This window comes from Theobroma umbraticum, unplaced genomic scaffold, assembly GCF_002168275.2.
Source record: "Theobroma umbraticum cultivar Fairchild unplaced genomic scaffold, ASM216827v3 scaffold_20.0, whole genome shotgun sequence".
Classification (NCBI taxonomy): Eukaryota; Viridiplantae; Streptophyta; class Magnoliopsida; order Malvales; family Malvaceae; genus Theobroma; species Theobroma umbraticum.
The window spans coordinates 1,190,957-1,215,654 of NW_018397266.1; the positions used below are offsets into that span (position 1 = coordinate 1,190,957).

At 35.3% G+C, this 24,698-nt stretch overlaps 3 protein-coding genes across 9 annotated transcripts; 2 read left to right on the plus strand and 1 right to left on the minus strand.

The window, feature by feature from the left end:
• Positions 1-1,226: 1,226 nt before the first annotated feature.
• LOC110422935 (inactive leucine-rich repeat receptor-like serine/threonine-protein kinase At1g60630) lies at positions 1,227-6,694 on the plus strand. Of its 2 annotated transcripts, none has more exons than XM_021436990.1 (3): positions 1,227-1,363; positions 1,520-3,905; positions 5,933-6,694. In XM_021436990.1, exons 2-3 carry the CDS (start codon positions 2,555-2,557, stop codon positions 6,589-6,591), a joined length of 2,010 nt encoding a protein of 669 aa, XP_021292665.1. In that variant the 5' UTR covers positions 1,227-1,363; positions 1,520-2,554; the 3' UTR covers positions 6,592-6,694. The 2 variants fall into 2 exon arrangements, with proteins under 2 accessions (XP_021292665.1, XP_021292666.1); XM_021436991.2 differs by having other exon boundaries at positions 1,250-1,363; positions 1,475-3,905.
• A 421-nt stretch (positions 6,695-7,115) lies between these two features.
• On the minus strand, positions 7,116-16,679 carry LOC110422936 (uncharacterized). Of its 6 annotated transcripts, XR_002445791.2 has the most exons (10): positions 15,611-16,679; positions 15,238-15,337; positions 14,395-14,451; positions 11,727-11,844; positions 10,140-10,222; positions 9,468-9,529; positions 9,226-9,343; positions 8,402-8,500; positions 7,823-7,972; positions 7,482-7,609 (listed from the first exon to the last, which is right to left on the minus strand). XR_002445791.2 is itself a non-coding variant. In XM_021436992.1 (9 exons), the coding sequence occupies exons 1-9, from the start codon at positions 15,928-15,930 to the stop codon at positions 7,553-7,555; spliced, it is 1,014 nt and encodes a 337-aa protein (XP_021292667.1). In that variant the 5' UTR covers positions 15,931-16,679; the 3' UTR covers positions 7,116-7,552. The 6 variants fall into 6 exon arrangements, 5 of the variants coding, with proteins under 5 accessions (XP_021292667.1, XP_021292669.1, XP_021292670.1 ...); XM_021436992.1 differs by lacking the exon at positions 7,823-7,972 and having other exon boundaries at positions 7,116-7,609; XM_021436993.2 differs by having other exon boundaries at positions 7,510-7,972.
• A 4,541-nt stretch (positions 16,680-21,220) lies between these two features.
• LOC110423400 (gibberellin 2-beta-dioxygenase 6-like) lies at positions 21,221-22,625 on the plus strand. Its single transcript, XM_021437622.1, has 3 exons — positions 21,221-21,687; positions 21,796-22,117; positions 22,219-22,625. Exons 1-3 carry the CDS (start codon positions 21,245-21,247, stop codon positions 22,525-22,527), a joined length of 1,074 nt encoding a protein of 357 aa, XP_021293297.1. The 5' UTR covers positions 21,221-21,244; the 3' UTR covers positions 22,528-22,625.
• The last annotated feature ends 2,073 nt before the right edge of the window (positions 22,626-24,698 follow it).

Below are 24,698 nucleotides of genomic sequence, written 5' to 3' on the forward strand. Positions count from 1 at the left end.
TAATTAAAGATTAATTAGTTAGTGATTCAAGAATTTAATAATCAATTGGGAAGGATTCCTGAACTTGTTGGAGTAAGGCTCTAACTGGTTATTGCAAAAGAAAATTTGGGAACTTCGGAGGCAAAGCCCTAATAAAACTATGCGGTAGCCGCCCATGAATAATCCAAGTCTTGATAAAGAAATGTAAAATGAAGTTCACGACAATCGGCTATCAGCTGTCGTTCCTAGGGAAGAAGTTAACCTATTTAAACGTTGGAGAGTCTTAGCCCATATAACGGCCAGTGTGTGCGTGTTACCTTTACCTACCCTCCAACGACTACTTTGTAAAGACCAACCATAAAACAGAACCATTTCATAAAGCAGAACTAGATAAGGAAAACTAACATCAAGTCCATATCTATTGTCTTGTTATTGCTTTTCACTATTTATTTATATCAATTTTTTTATAAAAAAAAAATTAAGAAGGCTCCAGATTATTATTCTATTTTCAAAAGTTTAATCCGATGTAGCAAAATCTTCTTATTAGTTCGATGTAAGATTGGAATATTTTGTTTCAAAAGTTTACTTTATATTTAATGTTGATATTGTTAATAAAATGTTATTAATAAATTGTTGAACACATTGTCGAATAATAAATGTTATTCAATTTAATATTTTTTAAATTAATGAAAATGTAAGATACAGATAGCCCACCACCAAGAAGAAAAAAAGTGTTTCTTGCTTCTTCTTCACTTACTCTTGCTTGGTGATATCTTTTCTAGCATTACCTACTTTTCTATTTTACATTTAATATTTAATTAAATTCATTGAACTCTAAGGACAAGGCATGAAGAAAGGAATGAATACGCCCCCGGTTTCCCTGTCCTTATTAAATGTTTAGCGTTATTATTTCCTTGACAAAATCAACCAAAATTTTGCCTTTAGGCTTGAACCTGGATGAAGCAAAGGCAAAGCTACAGCCAGGGTACACCTAGATTTCCGGCAAGGTAAACGGGATTGTTCATGTGTCCCTAAAACGACCGTGGCGACCTCGAAAACTAATGCAATCTCCGAATCTTGACTTGGAATCAACGTGACAGCTGGCCAAAGCACATCCCCCTTTAACGTGAACTCAACTAGAACAGAAAAAAGAGGAAGGCCTTTTTTGCCACGTGTATTCCATTTTAATAATTACACGTGTCAGTTAAGTTAAACACCAACGCTCACTCCCCTGGCCTCCCTTTCCCCTTTCGAGTGGAAATGAAAAAGAAAAAAAAATATTATTGCTTGCCTTTGCTTTCAATTCCTTCACCCATTTCCTGAGGCCGCGCAGAAACACAGTCTCTCTCTTTCTCTCTCTCTTGAATTATTACATTCAATACAGGTAGATCTATTCTCTACCATTGAACTGTGGGTTTTAATAGTTGCTTTTGTTTTTCTTATTAGTCAGCTCCAAACTTTTTTTGTGTTTGTTTTTAATTTGCCTTTTGATCAGACAAAGTAAGCTTTTGATGATCTCTGGCATTGTGTGGTGTTTCAGTTGCTCCAATCATTTCTTTGAAGATTTTTCAACTTCTGGGTCTTCGCTGGTTAGCAGAGTGGTGCAGCTAAGGAGTGAGTGAGTGAGTGAGAGAGAGAAAGCTTCAGAATTTGATGTTCAAAAAACAGGCCTTTGATTGATTGAATGTATCATTCAACTAACCAAAGAGATGGAGAGCAGTATTGGATTTGGATCCCATGACTCTCAAGTTTCGACACTGCTAAACGACATTTGAGGAGCCCAAGAAGAAGCAAGAAAAAGGAAAAAAGAAAGTTTTAGGAAGCTGGGTTTTTTTTTTTTTTTAATTTGTTTATTTTTTTAGTTACTGCAGTTTCAGGAATATAGAAATCATAGAGAGGAGAAAAGGAAGTTGCTAGTAATATATTCATTTTTTCTGGTCTGCAAGTTCTGAATGAGTTCACGTGAAGGTTACGCTGCGTTGTCCGTGAGTTTTTGCAAGTAACAAGGTCGAGAAAAGATGCCTCAGCATTGGGTGTATTTGAGAAAGACTGCTTCACGAATGCAATGCAGCTCCTCCTCCTCCACCATAAATGCCATGGCTCCTCTCAGGGTTTTCGAAGCTACTTCAGTGAGTAGTAAATAAGCTTCCCCATTGCTGCTTGTTTCATCTTTTGAACGCTGTCTCTTTTGCTGATCAGTCAAAAAAGAGGGCGTACTTGCCTTTGTTGAAAATGACTCAAATTGGCGCGTTTCTTCTTTTACTCAATAACTCGAATGTCTTGGTTTTACAATTTCTTGTGCGTGGAAAGAATGGCAGATCTGAAGGGTTGGAGTTTGGGCAGTGATTTGAGTACAAGAGAATAAAAAAAAAGGGGGTGCCAGCGTGCTGAAAACAGGGATTTTGGTATTGTTTTTGGAAGGTTGAAACATCAAATGTCTCTGCGTATGGAACCAATTCAATGCCATTCAAATCAAAGGGGTTGCCTTTAAGGATGATGATTTGAAAGATCCCATTTTTTTCTCTTTGCCTAAAAAGAAGATAAGAGATTAATTTTTGAAGATCGCAGGCTCAAAATGGAACCCCTTGTTTCAAGGTACTACCTTCTTTTCTTCTTCATCTTCTGCTCTCTCCTTTCTCTTGTTCCTCTTGTCAGATCAGGGGATGCAGAGGCGCTTTTAACCCTGAAATCATCCATCGATCCTTTCAACTCATTGCCTTGGCAAGGAACCGATGTGTGTGCATGGACAGGAATCAAGGAATGCATGAATGGGAGAGTAACAAAACTTGTACTAGAGTACCTAAACTTGACGGGTACTTTAGATGAAGAAAGCTTGAATCAGTTGGATCAACTTCGGGTTTTAAGTTTCAAAGGAAACTCACTTTCAGGTCAAATACCTAGCCTTTCTGGCCTAGTCAATCTGAAATCACTTTTCCTCAACGACAACAACTTCACCGGCGAATTCCCAGAATCAGTTTCAGGTTTACATCGCTTGAAAATCATAGTTTTTTCAGGAAATCAAATCTCTGGTCACATTCCAGCTTCTTTACTCAAACTCAAACGCTTGTACACTTTTTACTTACAAGACAATAACTTGAAGGGCACAATCCCACCTTTCAACCAAACAAGTCTCAGATTCTTCAATGTGTCTAATAACAAACTTTATGGCCAAATTCCTGTGACCCCAGCTCTGGTTCAGTTCAATATGTCTTCATATTCAGGTAATATTGATCTTTGCGGAGAACAGATTCAAAACCCATGTCAAACAATCAATTTCGGGCCAGGAACGAGTCCTGCTTATCCCAAGGTTCCAAGTTCAAAATCTTCATCCAAAAAGCATACCAGGTTGATCAAGATTGTAGTAGGAAGTGTAGGTGGATTCTTGCTGCTACTCATTTGTGTGTTTTTGGTGTGTTTTGTTAGCAAAAGGAAACATGAAAAGGACCAGTCAAAGGAGGTTAAAAGCAAAGGGGTTGTCAATCTAGAAGGGGTGGAGACAGGAGAGGCGGCGGGAGGAGGAGGCGGCGGAGGAGGAGGAAGCGGTGGCATGGGAGGTAATAATAGTGGAAAACAAGGAGGGTTTTGGGAGAGTGAGGGTCTAGGGAGCTTGGTGTTCTTGGGAGCAGGTGATCAGCAGATGAGTTATAGCTTGGAAGATTTGTTGAAAGCATCAGCGGAGACACTGGGGAGAGGTACGATGGGGAGTACTTACAAAGCTGTTATGGAATCAGGCTTCATCGTGACCGTTAAAAGGTTGAAAGATGCTAGATATCCAAGATTAGAGGAGTTCAAGAGACACATGGACTTGCTTGGTAGGCTCAGGCATCCCAACATGGTCCCACTCAGAGCCTATTTCCAAGCCAAGGAGGAGCGCTTGCTCGTCTACGATTACTTCCCAAATGGAAGCCTCTTTTCTCTCATCCACGGTACGTCAGTGACTCATCCGATCCCCATTCCAATTATTTCCGTCCTTTTTGTGTTTTTAGGTTAAACAGGCATTGTTTACCTAATGCTTTCCTTAATCAGTTTTAGGTCAAAAAATGATCTAACCCTAAACCCCCCTCCCTTCCCGCTCACTCAAGTGAATGAAAGAAAGTAGCACTAAAGTAAGGAGAAATGACCGGGATTTGATTTGGGCCTGTGTTGTTTTTAGGGTCTTTAAAGCCTAAAAGGTCAAAGTTCATTTCTTGCCTTCGAAGCTTTGACTTAAGAGCAGCAAATGGAAGTCAAGACAGTTAAAAAAGTGTGAGTTTAGGACATAATTTGTAATGATAAAACAGTTTGCTTACACTTAATTAACCATAATTATGATTACCGTCTCCTTAATCCCATATGGCAGGCAAAAAAAAAAGAAAAAAGAAACTAATGAAAGCTACCCAGTGGTGAGTGTATCGTTTCCATGGACCAAGGCTGGGGCCATCGCGTGTAAGCTTTTTGTTAGATGTCACGGGGATGAGGAAGACATCATAATTTGTGTGACCTTCAATGAGGGAGCAAACCCTTCTTTCCTTTTTTTTCCTTCCTTTTTTCATGGTTAAGATTAGAAGAAAAGGTGGGGATTTCAAGTTTATTTAAAAACTGTTTTGATCATGTTGATCTTGTATAATTTCTTTGTTTTCTCTGCAAAAAGTTGAAGTATTAGAGGATAAAGGTAGTATGCATCTACTTGGATGAGGCAAGAAGTAGGGCCCCTTGAGGGGGAGATCTCAATCCATCAAAAGTGGGGATAGATTCTATTGAATATTTGAGGACCCACTGCCAACAGAAGTAGACAAACAAAATTTCCATAGCTGTCTTGATCTGAAAAATAGCGGTAAACTGAAGTTGAAACCCCTTCTTCCCTCCCTTCTCATTACAACATTGGTTGTCCAATTCTACAGGCGGATGCTCTTCTGGAAATTGTCCTTGTAGCTTTGGTGTGTTTCCAGGAAACCAAGCAGCCCTTGTTTTTTCTTTTATGATTCCCCAAGGCCAACCAAGCCCCCACCTTAGGCTTGGGTTGGCATTGTACCTTCTTCCCTGCCTTGCCTCTTGTTATTGTTTCCGTTATTCTGGGTTTATTTTCCTTTGCACAAAGAAAATCTTAATTTATAAAAAATGGTAAACCACAAGAAAAGTAGTGGACATTTATTTACTCTTCATGTTCATTGAGTATTAACCCTAACCTTAATGCTTTATGATTCTTTTTCTCCTTTTCTTTTTGGTTTCAAACCAAATCATTATTGCTTTAAACCCACAGAAAAATGCCTGGAGAGTGGTCTTAAAAAGGCTGGTCAAACTTTTGTTCTTTGTTTTCTCCCATATCTCTATCAATCATACTGGTAAAGATTTGGGTAAATAAGGACAATTCATGGTTGGGTTTTCATTTTCTTATGATATAATAATAATGGTAAGCTGAGTCTCGAGAATGGCGCAAAGCTTTATATGACAACTCATAGTGACTTGTTTGTCTGACCCCGGCATGTTATTATTGTCAGTCGCCCCCACCCACTGAATTCCCCAATATAGATTGTACTAGTAATTTTTCATGTATACAAAATTAACATAAAATAATTATATATATATATATATATTTGCTTTGGAGGCTGTCATAATTTTGTTGGTACATTTGGCTGTCACATTATTGCTTTAGCATAAGAGGATTTGGTTTGAACTTTGTCATTATCAATGATCTTCTATTCCTTTCCCTCCACTCAACTAGGAGGTTAGAACAATTAAAAAAGTTTGGGGTTTTGCTGTGCCTTTGAGCGATATGTCAAAATAATTATTAGAAATCTAATGCAAAAACGCATCAATTTGCAGTGTATGTACCATCTTATTAATGGGATAAGTTTCTCAAATTTTCTTATTCTTCTTTGGTCAAGGCTAGGATTGCGGCAAATCTAATTGCTAATACCCTCTACACTACAACCTTTTAATTTTTCTTGAGTTAACTATTTGGATTACCTTGTAGGAACAAGGACATCTGGTGGTGGAAAGCCTCTTCATTGGACATCATGTCTCAAAATAGCTGAGGACTTGGCTACTGGACTGCTTTATATACACCAAAATCCAGGCTTAACTCATGGGAATTTGAAATCCTCTAATGTGTTATTAGGTCCTGACTTTGAGTCCTGCCTCACAGATTATGGCCTCACCTTATTTCGAGATCCAGACCCAGTGGAAGAACCTAGTGGTGCTACGTTTTTTTACCGGGCACCTGAATGCAGGGACGTCCGAAAATCATCCACCCAACCAGCTGATGTTTACAGCTTTGGTGTTCTTGTCCTGGAGCTCCTAACAGGAAAAACTCCCTTCCAGGACCTTGTTCAGGAGCACGGTTCAGACATTCCTAGGTGGGTACGATCAGTCCGTGAAGAAGAGACCGAGTCCGGGGATGAGCCTACCTCGGGTAACGAGGCATCTGAGGGGAAGCTTCAGGCTCTTTTGAACATTGCAATGGCTTGCGTCGTACTTGCGCCAGAAAACCGCCCTGCAATGAGGGAAGTTTTAAAGATGATTAGAGACGTTAGGTCAGAGGCTCAAGTATCATCTAACAGTAGTGACCATTCACCAGGGAGATGGTCGGACACTGTCCAGAGCCTGCCTAGAGATGAACATCTAAGCATATAAGCCTGTGATAAATTTTGGCAGGCATTTGATTTTCAAGTGTTCTTATTCTTTCCCATTGAAACTTTCATTCTTCCACTAGCTATTGTAGAGTTTGTCTTGTAAAGGTTTTCCCAATTTTTCATTTTGGCAGTTGTAGAAGGTTGAGCGACTTTGACAGTGGGAACGGTTTGGTTTGATGGATTTAGTTACATTTGAATGCGCTGAACTAAGTCCACTATGGTTTTGCTGCAGTGTAATCTCCAATCTTCATAATCAGAATTCAGAAGAAATATCATATAAACTCAGGCTCTGGATCTCTCTTCAATTTTTGCATATAACATCTGCATCTCTCTCTCTCTGCAACTTAGCCTATAGGAAAACATTTTCCTTGACCATATGCCTCACTCCAAATTTCATAGACCTTGAAATCTTGGAGTTGAATTCCCAAACCAACTTGATTTTGGTTTTGTTATATAAGTCAGGTTGTAGAACGTAATAAATTACAAAAATGTTTAAAGGGAAGGGGGAGTTGAGAGTAAGAGGAATTGACCTTATCAAGCATTCGTATTGGTCTAATACTGAAACAAGAAGATTAACAAACTACAAGCAGTTATAAATCAAGCACCAAATATCCACTCCAAGGTGCAGCAAGTTATAAATTATACACATGAAACTTCAATGCAAAATTCAGCTCAATCTGTTAGACAATTTTTCTTTTTCTGCCTGGAGCCAGGAGATGATGACCAGTCTGCATTCTTATTATCTGGTGCTTGGTTTTTGATATCTGGAGGGTAAACATTTCAGGTTCCAAAAATGGGGATCTCTACAAATTTTTCCATTGAGGCACCCAATGTGTGATGAGTATTTGTGTACAGAAGAGGAAGAACAGCATCCTACCAGCTTCTTATGCATTTACAGTAGAAATTTTTTTTTGTAATTACACAGAGCAGATATATCCAACCTCAATCTCAACAATTCCCTATCAGCACCTTGGCTCCTGCTTGAGATGGACCCCGCCTGACAAGCCATAAATCATCGACTGGACACAGAAGACAAACAAGGTATCACAAGTGCAAACAAGTATGCATCATACGTAAATTATAATTTCTCATGGCAAGTTAGTGGATTAATGAGTGACCATTGCTCACTAGCTCAAACATTTGCATACCACCTATTGCCTTGTGGGGCAATTAGTTTCCTGCCATTATATCTACATTAGCTGACAGCATGAGTAACAGTATGGAGGGTTGACCTTGAGGTTTAAAATTCAACCCCTTCCTCAGCACCTCTATCTTTGTCCAAATGTACCAGGAGCAACAGAAGATTACAATAAAGTTGAGTATTCACCTTATGTGACCTAAACCATACACTAAGAATGGCTAGATGCAAGGTTGCAAGTCATCTACAATGTGATAAAAACATACTGGAGTCAAACATGCAGCTCGTTGTTCCACAATGAAATTCAAAATCTAAATGCACATCGATAAAGCTGAATAGCATGAACAAAACACAAGATCTGAGAGAGGTGGATGTAATGGTATGATCACATGAAAAATGATGGGGAATGACAATAAAAAAAAGTTTGCAGTGCCAACTCACATGTTAGCCAAAAATTAGAAGATATTGGAAATTCAGATGCAACATCATGAGAACATAAAAGAATAGATGAGGATTTGAGCAACCAGCTATGAAACAGTTAAGTATGAAGACTTTACAGAACAATGAATTTGCCAAGAAAAATGAAGTCTGCAGAACTTGCTGTACAATAATATAAAAGACTGGCTAATGATTTACCAGCTAGCCATGAAACATTTTGGTAGGAAGACCATACCACAAGGGGAGCAATAACGGTCATGTCAAGAATTGAAGTTTGAATGTGCCAATGGACAGCTGATGTACAAGTTGAATGCAAGAATATAGCATTGACAGACTGCACTATATTGGATAAGACATCTATAAATCTCCAGCCAATGCCACAATGTTTAGTGAATAGGCAACTAAATGTAATTTCTTATCCTGTAGCATTTTACGATAACCATAAAATTTCAAATTTCAATTCAAAATCTAGATGACATCAAATAGAGATAAAACTGAGGTAGAGGGGTTTTGGATGAAATCTGGGATGTGAAAGAGATTAGAAAACTTAGTTAGAGAGAGGAAGATAGCTATAAATGTGAAATCATAGAAAGAATAAGACAAAGAAGAAGAAAAGAAAGGAAAAGCCAGAGGATGACTGATCCTCACTAGAATGGGAGTAGGGAATTCATATATTCATCCGAACCAGAAAGAAAGAATTTGGGATGTTGTATAAGGGAAAGTTACTGTGAGGTACAATTTATTTTCGAAAGTTTAAAAGACTAATGTGGAATGTTTTCCATTGGAGTCTGTAAAAACCTTGCTTCACACCTAGTCCTGATTGAATTTAAACCCTTATATATGAACTAATATAAGAGAACTTTCAGGACAACCTGGGAAGGTTACACTCTCAACCAGCATAACATTGGCTTTGATTGAAACCTTAATTAGATAAAGTTAATGACAGATCCCATAAAGTGAACCGATTTTTTAGTTTCTTATGAAGTTTTATATTATCCCACCAATTTCTGACCATCCACTCCAGTGCATCAAACTGAAGCAATTTAAATGAAAACCTACCTGAGTTGCACTAGGCAAGACACTAGTTGCACCTGGCAAGATGCTATTTGCTAAATCCTCATCAACAGATACAGGCAATGGCGGCATCTGGCTCATTAAACCTGGCATATCTCTCATGCTGCAAAAAGTCACAGTAGAATTAATTGACCTGAACCATACACAACACTAAACCCAAGAATAAACCAAAATGCTGGCCAGAGGGCATTAATCACCAATTCATAATATAAAGAACATCCACGTACTCATTTAGGATGGCGGTAATATTGTTCCTTGCGTGAAAAAAGAGATCAATATTATCCTGTAACTGTTCATAAAAGTTTTACAGAATAAGCTAGCCTCAGAAGACTGTCAAATGGCTTTTATAGATAATGCAAGAAAACAAGAATCACGTTTGATAAGGAGCAATCAGATACAAGATTTATATGAGCACAATTAAAAGCACAAGAAAAGATTGAACCCATGACATCCCCCATTGAAAGACCAAGATCCACTTGACAACAATAGCCCGTGCCCAGCAATATGTATAGAACTACAGTATTGTACTTTTTATTTCCAGGCAAATAGGGTATATACCACTAGAATTGCACGAGCATGTGCCACCTTAGATCAGTTTGTAAATGTTGGTAAAACGTTGGGGACAATGACAATAGAACTGAAATTGTTGTTTTCCCTAGTTTCATCTGTGATACGTATTATTTTTCTCCAATTCTCACTCTAATGCCATCAGCATTCATAAATTAGAGGAATTGTCATCACCTTACCTAACCTAAGCAGAACTAAACTTATAGATTAACCATTAAAAACAACACAAACAACAAGACAAGGTATTCACCTCATCTAACACCTATAATATATTGTATGATTGCAGATTGACAATAAAAGAATTGCTATGAACCAGGAAATCATACACTCACCTTGTATGCCGAAAGATTGGACGTGATTTGAGTAAAAGCTTGAGCATTTTGCTTCAAACGTTGCATAGTTGTACCACTTATTCCTGAAAACACACAACAAATAAGTAGACTTACCTCAACCAATACTTTTAATTGCAAGACGTATACAAGGAATTTGCATCATCCAAATCCAACTACTACCATCTATAGCACAAGCAGAGGTACTTTCAGATTAAAATATTAAAAATTCACCACAAACTAAAGATGGTTTCATTAAGTAAAACCTTACATAAACACGAGTGAAAAAGTTAAAAAAAAAAAAAGCATATAAAGTCAAAAGGAAAAAAAAAACACAATTACTTTGATAAATTCAAGGAGAATGGGCAGACGGTGTCAAGAGCTCAATTCAGAAGGAATTTACTTAAATGAAGCAATATCTATAAAGCATCAATGGTGTGACCTTGAGATACTTTCCTCAATTTTTCCTATTTTAAATTACTTGATATTTCAATACTATAAAGGCATGATGTGTACAGCAAGTTGGGTTTGCTATCCACAAAATATTGTATATATGAAGGTTCAGAGTTTGATGACTGACAATTCAAAACTTTAGGAATCAAGGTGCCATTGTTCTCCAACCAATGGAGAATGATACAGCCCTAAAAGAAGAAGTCTATAACTTGTTCTTATCCAATAATCAGTAAATTGAACTACATTCACATTTTTGGCTGCTATGTAGCAAAGTTTGGGACTTATCATTAACACCCTCCTCAACCACCTGAATAAATGTATATAAATAGATTGAAATTATAAAGAAAAAAGAAAGATCAGTCTTTGTTGTATATTATAAACATTGCAATTGCTGTTAGGTTTCAAGTGTATCCTCTTGGTATTCTAATTTATGCTGTGTTTTGAACTCTATTGTGTTCAAAAGTTACTCTTCAAACAAGTTCTACCCTCACTGGTCCGTTACTATACCCCTTTATCAATTTAATATCCTGTAAGGAAAAAAGGATGAATACAAATGTTGACATAGTATGCAAAAGTTACGGTTCGATGCGATTAATTATTACTTTCAAGCATAACCTTTTCTATCAAGATTTCTATTCATCAAATAATATTATTAGTTGAGTTTTTTCTTTTACTCAATCTGGTTAACTTTGCCTTGTCTGATAATCTTATTAATTAACATGTAGTCCCACGTTTACGGACGGGGAACAATACGTAAAACTTTTGCCCCACTGAAACTTGTGGGCACATATGCTTGTAACAGTCCCAAATCCTTTTATCATTAGCCAGCTGTTTAGGAAGTTCTACGAGCCAATCTAATAATTCAGCTACTATTTGATATTTAATATCCATCAACGCTCCATCCCTAATTCCTTGTAACCGTAACCCCTTTATACAACAACTCAAAAACCCAATACCCTGAATTTCTGAAGCCCATATCCATCAAAAACAACATTTTGGAAGATTACCAAAAATTTGTCTTACATTACTTGAGAGAATAAAAATGGGAGATGTGGACATATACTGAAAATATTAATTAAAAGTAACCACAACTGAAAGAAGATACCACACTTCTCAGTGGTAGCATAGAATACAAACCTTCAGAAAGCATTCTTTCATTCTGGTCCAAATGGTGCACCACAAGAGGATATACAGCCATGTTTTGTGGCAGAGCTGAAGGCATATTCATTTTTGAAGATGATTCCACCAGTTTATCCTGAAGAAGTATGATCTTTAGAATACTGGTTCTTCAATCACATTACATCCTAAAGACATTAATTGATTCAAGAAATTAAAACAGGAATCCCATTAATGGCATTCAACTTAGTAAATTAAGATACAGTGAATTTACTTAATGTCTATTTTTTTCAGTCACAATTAGCAGTTTTGTTTGTAATATGACTTGAAATTAAGAATTCAATCAAGCAAAACTGTAATTCCTTCCAACAAAAATTATTAAAGCATCAGACCTAGAGCCAGAGGTGTCAGAGAATCAGTGTGCTCTCTGAATTTGTAAACAAGCTTGAAAAGAATTCATCTGTGATTATTTATTATGCTTAACATATCAGTTTGAAAACGATTTTTAGGCTTGGTAAATATATGAGTGAAGGCTGGACAAAGCTACATTAACTCATTTAGACTCATGATGGCAGAACTGGAAATAAGCTTGGCATTTAAAGTATGTTTTGATGATCTGTTTCACATTACAAGGTAGTTTAATGGTGTTCTTCATACAAAACTTTGCATTCTTATACTTGTCAATCTAATGCCTTTGACAAATATGCTGCAACAAGGCATGAAGTATTAATAAACAAGAACAAATTCTTAAGAAAGGAATATATTATAGTAGTTTCTAGTGCAATATGAGATTCCAAACACCAGAATTGTACACCTGCCTGTGTGTGTGTGTGTGTGTGCGTGTCTATATATATATAAAAATAGAGACTAGGGAGGGTGATATTATACAATAACCACTGAAGACAACAACTAGGGACCACTATGTCTGGACCACTTAAATATCAGGTCAATTGTCTATAATGTATAGTTCTGTTCGTTAGGAAATGAGATGGTTTCTTAGAAAGTAGCTTCACAAACTAGAACTATATCTCCGAGCAAAGTTAATATTATTAGGGCCTAGGCATCAAAATATGCACATCATTCTATGCCCAACAAACAAAACAAAGTCAGGGTTCTAGCTCAGCACACTTATTTCATCCGAACTTGAACAGAGAACCACAAACCATGACCAATTCAAACCTGAGCAGAGGAAACCTCACCTCATTTATACATCAATTAACTATAACAATACAAGACATATCGTCTTCAGGAAGCTGATGATGTGATTCTCATCAGCTGGAATTTACGACAAGCTGAAAGCCTAAAACTGCCAAAAGAGTTGGTTCTAAGGCAATAAATATCTCAGGAAGATGTGCGAAGTAGATATATCAATTATCATCTGGACATACCTAACCTCACAACATTTTAAAAAGACAAAAAAAAAACTATAATGCCAAAAAAAAATAAAAAAATCTAAAATCATGGTTGTTATTTGGTTTATGCTTATTTTGCCACTTAAATGGGCCATAATTAACAACTATCAGTGTTCTTTATCAACGTGTGACTATTTTTCCACTTTGGATGTCCCAAAATATTTTATCTTAAAAACCAGGAAATAGTTGTTACCAATTTCCCAAATTACCTCCTTTTCTTTTTATTGTCAATTTTTATACTATGATAGCTTGAAGTGCTTGTCATATACTGAATGTATCTCCTTTGAACAGGTCAAGATTTTAACATGAATCAAGATTGAGGAATAGAGTGTCCTTTCTTCCTTTTACTTAAAAAGGGTAGCTTTTTCCCTTTCTTATTTTTACTTGATTTTTCTTAAGTTTTAGGTATCGTATTTGGAGTCTTTCTCCAATACGATATATTTTCCTTCATCCCTATGCTTCAATCCTGGACTATTACATTTATTTTTGCAATCCTATAAAAGCACTGTTCAAACCCTAACTTGTATAAAATATTAATAAAACTTCAACCTAACAACCAAAGAACTGATCACAAGGGAAGTTCCCTGCACCCCAAACAGAATCCCTTTCTTAAAATCTACACTCCCTCATCCCCGCCTCCACCCTCCTCTCATTTTTCTGTGAACAAATTTGACATATTTTAAATTTGGTTTTACATAAACATATACACTTGGAAAAAAGAAAAAAAAATTCGTTTTCCTTTTCCAAATTCAAGCCTTAAATTTTATTTTACATCCTAATTTAAACCCCTCAGTTCCATATGCATCTTACCTTTGAAGCACTAATTTAGCCAGCAATAATGTCTTAAAGAGAATCTTCATTGTGCTGTTGCAAATCGATATTGCACCATCCAGCACCCATGTCAACATGCCATGACTAGGGAAATAATGGTCATTAAACATATGGACAATCAATGTCCATTACTAAATGCAACATTATGATGTTTATTTATATCAAAATCCTGATCCAACTTATGTTAAAAGATCAAGACCTAAATATCAGAGCAGATATGTATTGCAAAAACCAAAAACTTCACAGTGGGGCAAATTGATGCTTAACGTTGATATTGATGATAAAAACCATTTTATACAAAGTAAATCTGCAATCTCATGGAGCATATAATTCTATATGCTCATTCTCAAGAAATTTAACTAACATGTTTAAAATCATTTGGGGAGAAAAGGAAATAAGAATCAATACTAAGTATGGCACAAAGTTACTAAAATTCATCAACATACCTTCCTATTGTTCACCTTTTTTCCTGCAATATATTCTTCGGGTTTCCTCCGCTTTCTCTGCAAATGTTTCCAAAAAAACCTTTTTCTCTTAAAACAGACAAATCTACAGATAATATTAAATATGCAAATGAGGCATCTGATGAATACAAAAGTTTAAAAGCATGTGAACAGATTAATTGAGTTTCATGTGCTACAGTCAATGCCAACGGTAACCTATGTTTCTTAACAAAATCTATGATACAGCCTGTCAAAACTGCAACAAAACAACAAACAGCTAGCAGCCTCTTCTAGATGGGGAGGAAGCAACAGACACTAGTACATTTTAGTCATTGTTTTAAAAGGGGGGAAAAAACCTACATATCCACATACACATATACATATACATACGTAGGTACGTATGTACAAATATATATATATATATATATATATATAGATATTAAATTACCAAGTCATTTGCTCAAAAAACCATTTTGGCCTACTTGGGGATTGGTTAAAACAGAATAAAGGATCAAGGGTACAAGACACTCCAATCAACATAAACTTGACATTTACCATAGTAGCATTTAAGAGAGAATTGATCTGTCATCAAGTGGACATCCAAAGTATCAGCAAATACATTAAGATAGGCAAAATTAGTATGCATTTTGGTCCAGCTTCTCTTTAGTACTTGTTTATCCCATACATGGTTCATTAATTGAACATTTCCACCAGCATATCAAAAACTAATAATTTACACACTTCTTAATATGCAGCCAAAGAATGAGAGTGTAAATCACATGATAAGCACAAAAAATTGGTACAAACGATGGTAGAAAAGCATCATTAAAGAAGCTAGGAGCTTACTTGCATCCACCTACACCTCAACGCGACATCACGTACAGTTTTATCAGGTAAGGTAGCCGCAATCTTTATATACTTCATAATATTTGGTTCCTCTTTATATCTACGTATATACATGTATATTGAAAATGGAAATCAGCACTGAATCTTCATTTCAAAAACAAGATATACCTAATAAGCACCACCTTGGAAACAGTTTTATCATAAAAGGCATATGCAAAAACTAAAAGCAATCCTAGAAACATAATTAGGGAATCTATTACTCAGTATTAACTATGATCAATTCGACTACATTATTCTGCATATACTGCTAAAAACCGAATATGTGTCAAAAAGGCATTGTATAAAAGGCGGGAAGAAATTAATTACGACATACTTTTCAAGGCCATCCTCCAATATGTACTGTTCGTCGACAGACCATTCAACAGCCAACCCCGTATCATGGTTGAGCCCTGTAACGGAATCAAGAAGGAGAGAAGAGCCAGAAGAGGTTCCAGGTTGGATTAAGCAAGGGGAGGTGGTAATGATACTGGAATTCCCTGGCAAAATCATGGGCGGCGGTGCAAAGTAACTACTTATCGGAATCATATCGGAACTACTGCTAATAGCAGCTGATTGGAAAGATATAGCGTTCCGATTCATCAGAGAAGCTAAACTATCTTCATGATGAAACCCCGTGTTTGATTCTGTGGTCATTTTTTCCTTTCTTACGCGATTTCACTCAAAATTTTACTTCACCCAAAAACACCAAACCAAATTCAAATGTGAAAATCAACTAACGACCACCTCATCTTACCCCTCAACTTCCTTCAAAAGGGTATCAAATTTTTTCATTTCAGCTCATCAAAACCCTACAGTCGGATGTTAGGACAAATACCAAAAGAAAAATGCCATATCAATCTCGAAAACTCAACCCCCAAACCGAATCCTAGACACAAAATCCCATCAAAGTGAATTCAATCGAAAAGAATCCAAGGGCGAAAAACGACAGGAAGAAGAAAAAGGAAAGCAGGGGGTTAAGAGGGAGGGGGGCAAGTCACCTTTATGTGGGCAACTTTCCGACGGAGCCCTAATTGGTTATGCCTTTTTCTCTCTCACTAAAAACTAAACCACCTTAGGCTACTGCTACTTCTGCTGGTTTACTGCTACTTTTCTTTCTTACTATTTTTTAAGTGTGGGGTTCTTTGCTTTTGTTTACTCTCCATCTTTCTTCTGGAGAGACAACAGGTACCCAATGGCAAGCAGACTAGCCAAGCAATGAAGAACAAGAAAATTGGGTCTTCTTTCTTTTGTTTATGATAAAGTGATTTTTATTTATTATTACAGCGTAAATAATCTGTATAATTGATGTTTGCAGATCTTGGAATTCAGCAACAGTGCGAATCCCCATAAGCATTTGATACCAATTATTGTGGACTCTCCACCTTTCCTTTTTCCTCACTTTTTTATTCCTTTTATTTTCATACATATTGTCTTCTTTCTACTGGCTTTTGTTTTTCACCCTTTTTCTTGATGATTGATGATTTTCCATGGAAAATAGCAGGCAGCCTCAATTTGCATGCACTACGTACAGTATTATAATTCATTCATGACGTGCCTTATTTAAATTAAATTCAATAAAAATTAACTCGATTTGTAATTTATTTAAAATAAAGTATGATCAATTTTTCAAAAAAAAAAAAATCCACAGCATTCAACAAAGGCATATTGAAGTACTGTTCCTTACCTGTAATGGATTATTCAATGATAAAGAACTTACAGACAATGCAATGTTTAGATAGTTCATAAACACACCATTACTGAATTTTTGTTTGAATATAAACATATTCAATCAAAATATATATGTAATTTTATTAAATAAAATTTGTTTATATTAAATTTGAATATTTGATTCAATAATTGATACGCAATCTTTCTCAAAACAAACATACATGTATCTTAAGCATTTGTTAGCAATGTTCCTAATATGGATTACTTGAAAAAGGGTTTAATGATTTCAATGTGAAACTCTCTATTATTGTGTTAATTTGTGATGTCTAACATACCATGAGAGATCAACATGGGCTACACAGCATCCATAGACATTGTTGAAACTGGACCTTGAAAGCCAATAATAAGATGGGCTGAAACCAACCAAGCTAGGCCATGTGAATGTCAACAAGAAATCCGATGCCAATTAAGAGGGTAGAACCATCTTAAAATCATGGGGTAAAGTCGATTTCAGTCCAAACCCAACCTATATCTTATGGTTAAGGTCAATGGCCCAACACCATTTTTCTTTATTGTAGAAAAGGAAGAACCAATACAATGCTATTAGTGTTAATCAAGCCTCTATTGTGAAGAACCAAATTGCTTATTGTTACTACTAGCTTAAGATATACTACAGGCTTCTACACCATTCTTTTTTTCTTTTTTTGAAATAAAAAAGGAGCTTTTATGTCATTTTTATTTTTATTTTAATTTAAAAAAAGAATTGAAATTCTTTTTAAATAAAAATATATACATTTATTATTGAATTAAATATTCAAATACGAATTTTGCAATTTAAAACATTGCATTAATTGTTTTGGTCAACACACATTCGGTTTTTAATTCTTGGATGCATATTTTAACTATATCCTTTATGTGTTTTCAATCTAGAATACATACCTAATAAATTAAAAAAAATATTTATAAATTTAAAATTCATTTCATCTTTTAATAATATGGGATTCAAGACACTTACATGTCAGTATTATAACAATTCCCTTTGGCAGTAACGATACTATGTGTTGTATACGTGAGGTAGGCCAATAACTTTGAATATTACACTTTACCGCTACTAGAATAAAACAAGAATCATTTGGCCAAAGTCTAGATGCTACGAGATATATACATACAAATAAGAAATACATAATTGTAGATTAATCATTTAAATGCTATGATATGAAGTTATTTACTAGTAAAAAACTTTGTTTATATAGATGTGCCTAAAATATATTAGAATATATAATTATAGATTAATTGATACTTTTTATCATAATACATGGTAATTTAAGAGTTGAAGTTTCCCTAGATTATAGTTAAGGTTCTAAAATATGTACACTGCTCATCTCTCCATTGTCTTTCTTTCTAGTAAAAATTTAAGTTTGGGAGTATTTTTTTTTACAATTATTACTTTATAATTAGTTAATTATAATTATAAATTGTGTATGATTTATCAAATATTATATGAAATCCGTACTTATTAAGTGATGGATCATACGTAATTTTTTGTTAAAAAAAATTACAGGTGAAATGTTTCCAAATTAATTATTTTTTTTGGTTAAATGGATTAAACTCTTTCATATGTTAGTGTGTATATAGATTTGCTTGTTTCAGGATCCACCACATCAAAGGGGAAGATATAGATGGAAATAAAAGAGTTAGTTTGGAGCTGATTTTCTTATAATAATCGAGAATTATATATATTTTAACATTTTGAATATATATATAGTAAATTAATGTTGAAGACTTTTAATCTTAAAGTAAAAAATAAAAATCAATTCCAATGGAACGTTTCAATAACTAGAATATGAAATTATATTTTAAGTGAATATGAAATCAGACGAGATGAGATTTATAAGACGAAAAAGTTATTTTCAATTTTATAGTTCAAAATCTTTATTTATAAAAAACAATTAAACTAAGACAAGCATGAAATACCAAATATGATATAAGGACAATTTTTTTTCAATATGGAATGAAAAATTTGTAAAAATAAATCAATATTAACATATTTCAAAGTAATTGTATGTAATTTTTCTTTTGTATTAAAGATTGACTTTTTATGATTAATTATTTATTATTTTTTAACATTAAAAATCATTAAATATATATTATTAAAAATACTGTTATAAATTAATTTATAGATTATATTTAAATATTTAATTCATTAATTGATACATGATTTTTTATTTAAAAAGTAAGATTTGAATATTTCTTTTATAAATTCAAAAAAACAAAGTACAAGTCAAAGTTTTTAACGAAAAAAGGAAAAAAAATGATTGTGCCTATAACAGGCACGATTCGTTTTGAACTGGATGAATGTATCTGGGAAACGGAATTTATTCTTGGAAAACAACAATATCAACCTTCACCAAGCATAAATGTTTTCCCCAACATATATTCTTATTATAAGATGAGTATGCAAACAAACCTTGTTGGAAAGTATTAATATATAAGGTCAAACATCCCTTCCCAATTTAATTTACTTTATAGTATTATTAATTAAATAATACTAAACATTTAATTAATTAAACCCTTCTCCAGGTCTTCTTCATGAGCATCTGATACTCTCCTATTAATCATATGCTCTCACGAGCTGCCAACAGTTTCTTTATTTATTTATATATATATATGATCCACAACTAACCTTCTCTAAATTAGTAAATTTTAATAATCAAATAATCGACATGATTAAGACATGTGATGGCTGTGTCCTTGGGCGGCACCACTTGTAGTCTTGCTTGTGCAATTTTTTTTTATTATTTATATAAAAAAAATTAAACTCGACTTCCTCACTGAATCAAGCATTCTGACAGGAAAACAATTTTGTTAAATCATTGTCTAAACTCAAAGTCTTCTCTGGGCGGCAGCCATAGGTCCTTAGTTTCGCTCTCATGTCACATGTTGTCCAAAACAAGCACATGCAGTGTGCCGCATTCTTTCTTTTCCTCCTTTCCCGGTAGGAGTCATGGTGCTCAAGTCATCTAAATGTCGGATTCAGGATTTACGCAGTTGAGGTGAATGATTAGTATAATTAAGTAGAGATTGATTCGATCGGTTAATTTGGATAATGAAAAGCCTAAAACAATAGTAAAAATGAACATTTTAAGAAAAAAAATTGGAGTGATTAGACATTTATGCTTAAGTACCAGGTATGAATGGGTGATTCATTTTCCCTTCTTGTGAAAGTATAGAAGGGCTGTCGGTTGCAGGAATTATTGACCTTTCGGCATCTAATGATGACAAGTACTATAATTGTCTATCAATTAGAATCCTGAAATCTTAATTTAACTTCTCAAGATGGAAACAATCAGAGCAAAAGTATTCTAAAAAGAGAAAGAACAATGTAGCATCATTTTCTCATCACTCATATCGGTTCTTTCCTCTTTTGTTTTCCCCGGAAAGGTACAAAGATTCACTATTTTTTTCTCCCTGTCTCAGTTCATTGTCTGATCATTTGTAGAGAAAAGCCACATGGAAGTGTGTGTATGTACAAATTCTCAGTTGCAACTTGCTATAAAGAAAGAACCTAATGATTATTGGGCTGCAGGAATTGATCAGGAAAATGGAATACTGATAACATGGATTCTTCATTGAAGAATTATTATAATATTTGCATGTTTGATTTCCAGGGTTTCCAACTCGGGTAGGTATAAACAATTCAGCACCTTTCTCAAGGGTTCCACAACTGGCCAAAGCCTGGTAACCCCCAAGGTGCCAAAAGAAGGAAAAGATCAAAAGGAATACCTGAAAGTCAATGAAATAGAAAAAGGGGAAAAGCAAAGTAAGTGGGGGAAGGGGGTGAAGAAGAACAGGGAAGAGTCCAAAACTACTATAAATTATTTTCAACAGAGTCACCATCTTACATGGTAAAAGAACCCTGCCTATGTATTCAAGCTGCAATAAAGTCAAAAAATGAAGGTAGGTTAGGATTTATTCTCCTTATCATTATCCCACCTCCTGCGCAAAGGCTTAAAACTGCTGTATCAGCTTAGACTGGTTCTCTCCCCAAACACTTAGAGAGTGAAACGCTCTCCTTATGACATCTGTCGACATTTGGTAGCTTCTTACTTGTTCTTTTGCCCTTGTGCTCATTGTCCTCTCCAATTCCTCTCTTTTGGACTCTTCCTCGCAACTCTGTCTCCGAACCATATATAAACAGAGTTACTCTTCAAGTTTCCACCCCGCAACTCATCTCTAAGAACCACATACATAGTTTCAAGACTCTTCTGGCCAAGATTTCCAAACTTCCATTCCTAGAGCAATGATCCACTCAGACCCACCTCTCCTTAACCATTATGGAGCTCTTTTATGCTGCTCAACTCAATGTGATGAATCTCAAAGCTGGCGTATCATGGAAGAATGCCAACTTCCGTTAATAGACCTTAGTGGCCTAAGCAGTCGCGACGAAATGGTGAGAAAAGCTTGTGTTGCAGCCATTTATAGAGCATCATCAGAATGGGGTTTTTTCCAAGTGGTGAACCATGGCATTTGCCCTCGGCTACTCGGGAAGATGAGGAGTGAACAGGTGAAGTTGTTCCGAACACCCTTTGAAAGGAAAGCTAGTTGTGGACTTCTGAACAATTCTTACAGGTGGGGAACTCCTACGGCCACTTGTCCTAAGCAATTCTCCTGGTCTGAGGCTTTCCATGTCCCTCTTACCAAGGTTTCAGATGAAGCTTGTTATGGAGAGTTTACATCTTTAAGGTACTACTCTATTTCCAGTTGATTTGGAGTTGGACTCGTCTCAAGGTTTAATTTGTTTGCATTGCCAGGTGCTAACGTACAACATGTTTTCCTATTGATTTTCTACAGGGAAGTGATGACAGAATTTGCAGCTGCCATGTCAAAACTGGCGAGACTTCTTGCAGGGGTTCTGACAGAAAATATGGGCCATGGAAAGGAAGTGATCGACAATATATGTGACGAAAGCACTTGCTTCCTTCGCCTGAACCACTACCCGGCCTGTCCAATATCTCCGGAGATTTCTGGTTTAGTGCCCCACACTGACAGCGATTTCCTAACAATCCTTTGCCAAGATCAGGTAGGAGGACTTCAACTCATGAAGGACTCCAAGTGGGTGGCTGTCAAACCTAACCAAGATGCTCTTATAGTCAACATTGGAGACCTCTTCCAGGTAAAAAACCCCAAACCATAATAATCCAACTTCTTGAGTGGAATCAACATTTCCTTCACTATGGAAAATATTTAACCAAACGGCAACCACAATAAATGCAGGCATGGAGCAATGACGTTTACAAAAGCGTGGAGCATAAGGTGGTGACTAATGCAAAGATGGAGAGATACTCAATGGCTTATTTCCTGTGCCCCTCTTTCGATTCCTCCATCGGGAGCTACGGAGAACCTTCCATTTACAGGAAATTTACCTTCAGGGAATATAGAGACCAAGTTCAAGAAGATGTAAGAAAAACTGGCTATAAGGTTGGCCTTCCAAGGTTTCTACTTAAGGGCACAGAGGATTTTACAAGAAGCAATAAGGAGTCAAACACCAGAATATATATCCCAAGCATCACAGCCAACAGTTAAAAAAGATGAATACTACAATGCCTCTTGCTGCCAAAGTTGTTAGCCTTTAGGAATCTAATTAGCATAATTTAACAAGCAGAATCCAGAAGTGTTAAGGCATTTTCCAGAGAAACTAATGTGTGATCACTGTACTAATAAGGTTTTGTAATCAATAGTATATATAACTATAGTCCTTTCATTGCTTTCGTCTGAGAAGTAGTACATACTACTAGAATTTTATGATCATCTTTTCTAGTTCTTTAACTATAGAATACAATCACAGACCCACCGAATATTCCGACACTTATTCCAAAGAATGTTTACAAATGATTGAAATTTCAAGATGCCTGCACCTTTTTACAAGCTAAGAGCCTAGGTGGGTAGGCAAATCTTTCTCAACTAGCAGAAACCAGCTATTTCTACTTTACAGGGTATAAATATAACCTGCGGCTGATACCCTCTTATTGTATCATCATAAAAAAGCCTTAAACCCTAAAAGAATACTATACTCATTTATTTAATTAAGCCTCTCATTATTTTATTATATTCCAATGAGTCTTTGAATTTTTATTTTTAAATCAAACAAACCCTTCAACTCAAGGAATTAGATTTAATGCTAGTCATTTTTTTTTTCACATGGTTTATGACGTAACCACGTGATAAAATCAAAATTCACAATTATTGATCATCAACAACATTAGATTAAAAGAAAAAGAAAACCATCTTCCGATTTTCTATTCTTTTACTCTTTTTTTCTTCAATTTGAATCTAAAAATGTAAAATTTTTAAATTTTTGATTTTTTTTAGATTTGGAGAAAAAAAAAGATTTTAGGAAAATTGTTTTGATTAAAGAAAAGAGGAGAAGAAGAGAAATTGAAAAATGATTTTTTTTTTTTTTTTTGTGATTCCGATGCCAATTGACTGACGAGTTACAACCTCATCCACCATAATGTGTCACTTGCCACCTTACAATCTCATCCACCATTAGATTCGTCACCATGTCAAATGAGTACAAAATGACAACAATTATTGAGACTAACAACAATTATATTTCCAATCTTAAAAACTTATTAAACTTAAAGTAAAAATTAAAAAATTTATTTAAACGTAATAAAAAATTAAGATCCTATTTGAATAACAAAACTATGACCTAAATGAAAAGTAAATCCTAACACAAGTAAAAAAAGAATAAAGGAAAGTTCCAAACTAAGAAGATTAATGAAACCAATCCGATGATGAACAGATCCTACGCATCATGTCTAAAACTGATCTCAAACAAATGCACGTGGAAGGTTGAACTCGTACAAAGTATCCTAACTCCAATTAAACAAAGTAAAAAAAGCAACCTGACACACTATACCACCCAGGGTTGCAATGATTTAAAAACAAGAAAAGACCTTGTGGACGTCAATTCACATTTTGTGATGGTAACTCCACTGCACCAAAAGGACCAGGCAAAGTGTTTAATGATCGTTGCATCACATGGCATGCTTTCACACCAAGGTGCTTTCAGTGTTAGTACAAATTCTGGGACTCTGAATGCATTAGTTCAGGCCATTTTGTCATTGCTCCTGGATGACATTTCAAAGACTTAGTCCCATTGCTGGAACGGCTGAATGCTCATCAGCAGTTTATTTTTCGGCCTAAGCACATGTATCCTTGCAAACTAATAAAGCATGCGTATGCTGCAATGAGTATCAAGTCATGAAATTTATGGAAAAAAAACGAACGGAACAGATATGATGTTGAGTGCAGAATTCTAATCAATCACCATCCAGTATTCAAACTCAGACATTAACATCCATCCCACCCACCTTCACCACAAAGACAAAAGAACTAACATACAATGAACCAGGCTAAGTGTTGAATCATAACGCAGAATGACACTGGAAAGATTCAAGTTTTCACCAATCATCATGCAATATATGATAAAACCTTGGGCATAGAAGATCCATCCCAGCTTCACCTCAAAGACAAGAACTAATGCACAAACAAACTAAAAGCATTGAAATGTTCCGTACATGCATCTCTGGGGAGCAAAATCATTCTCCCATTGAACTAATCCATTTATACTTAGTCGCAATACACTTTTCAACAAAGTCCAGAGCCTTTTCACATCTTGTAAGAATCTACATAAATGAATTAAGGAACAATATAATTGATGTCTAAGCATAAACTGGCAGCATAATCAT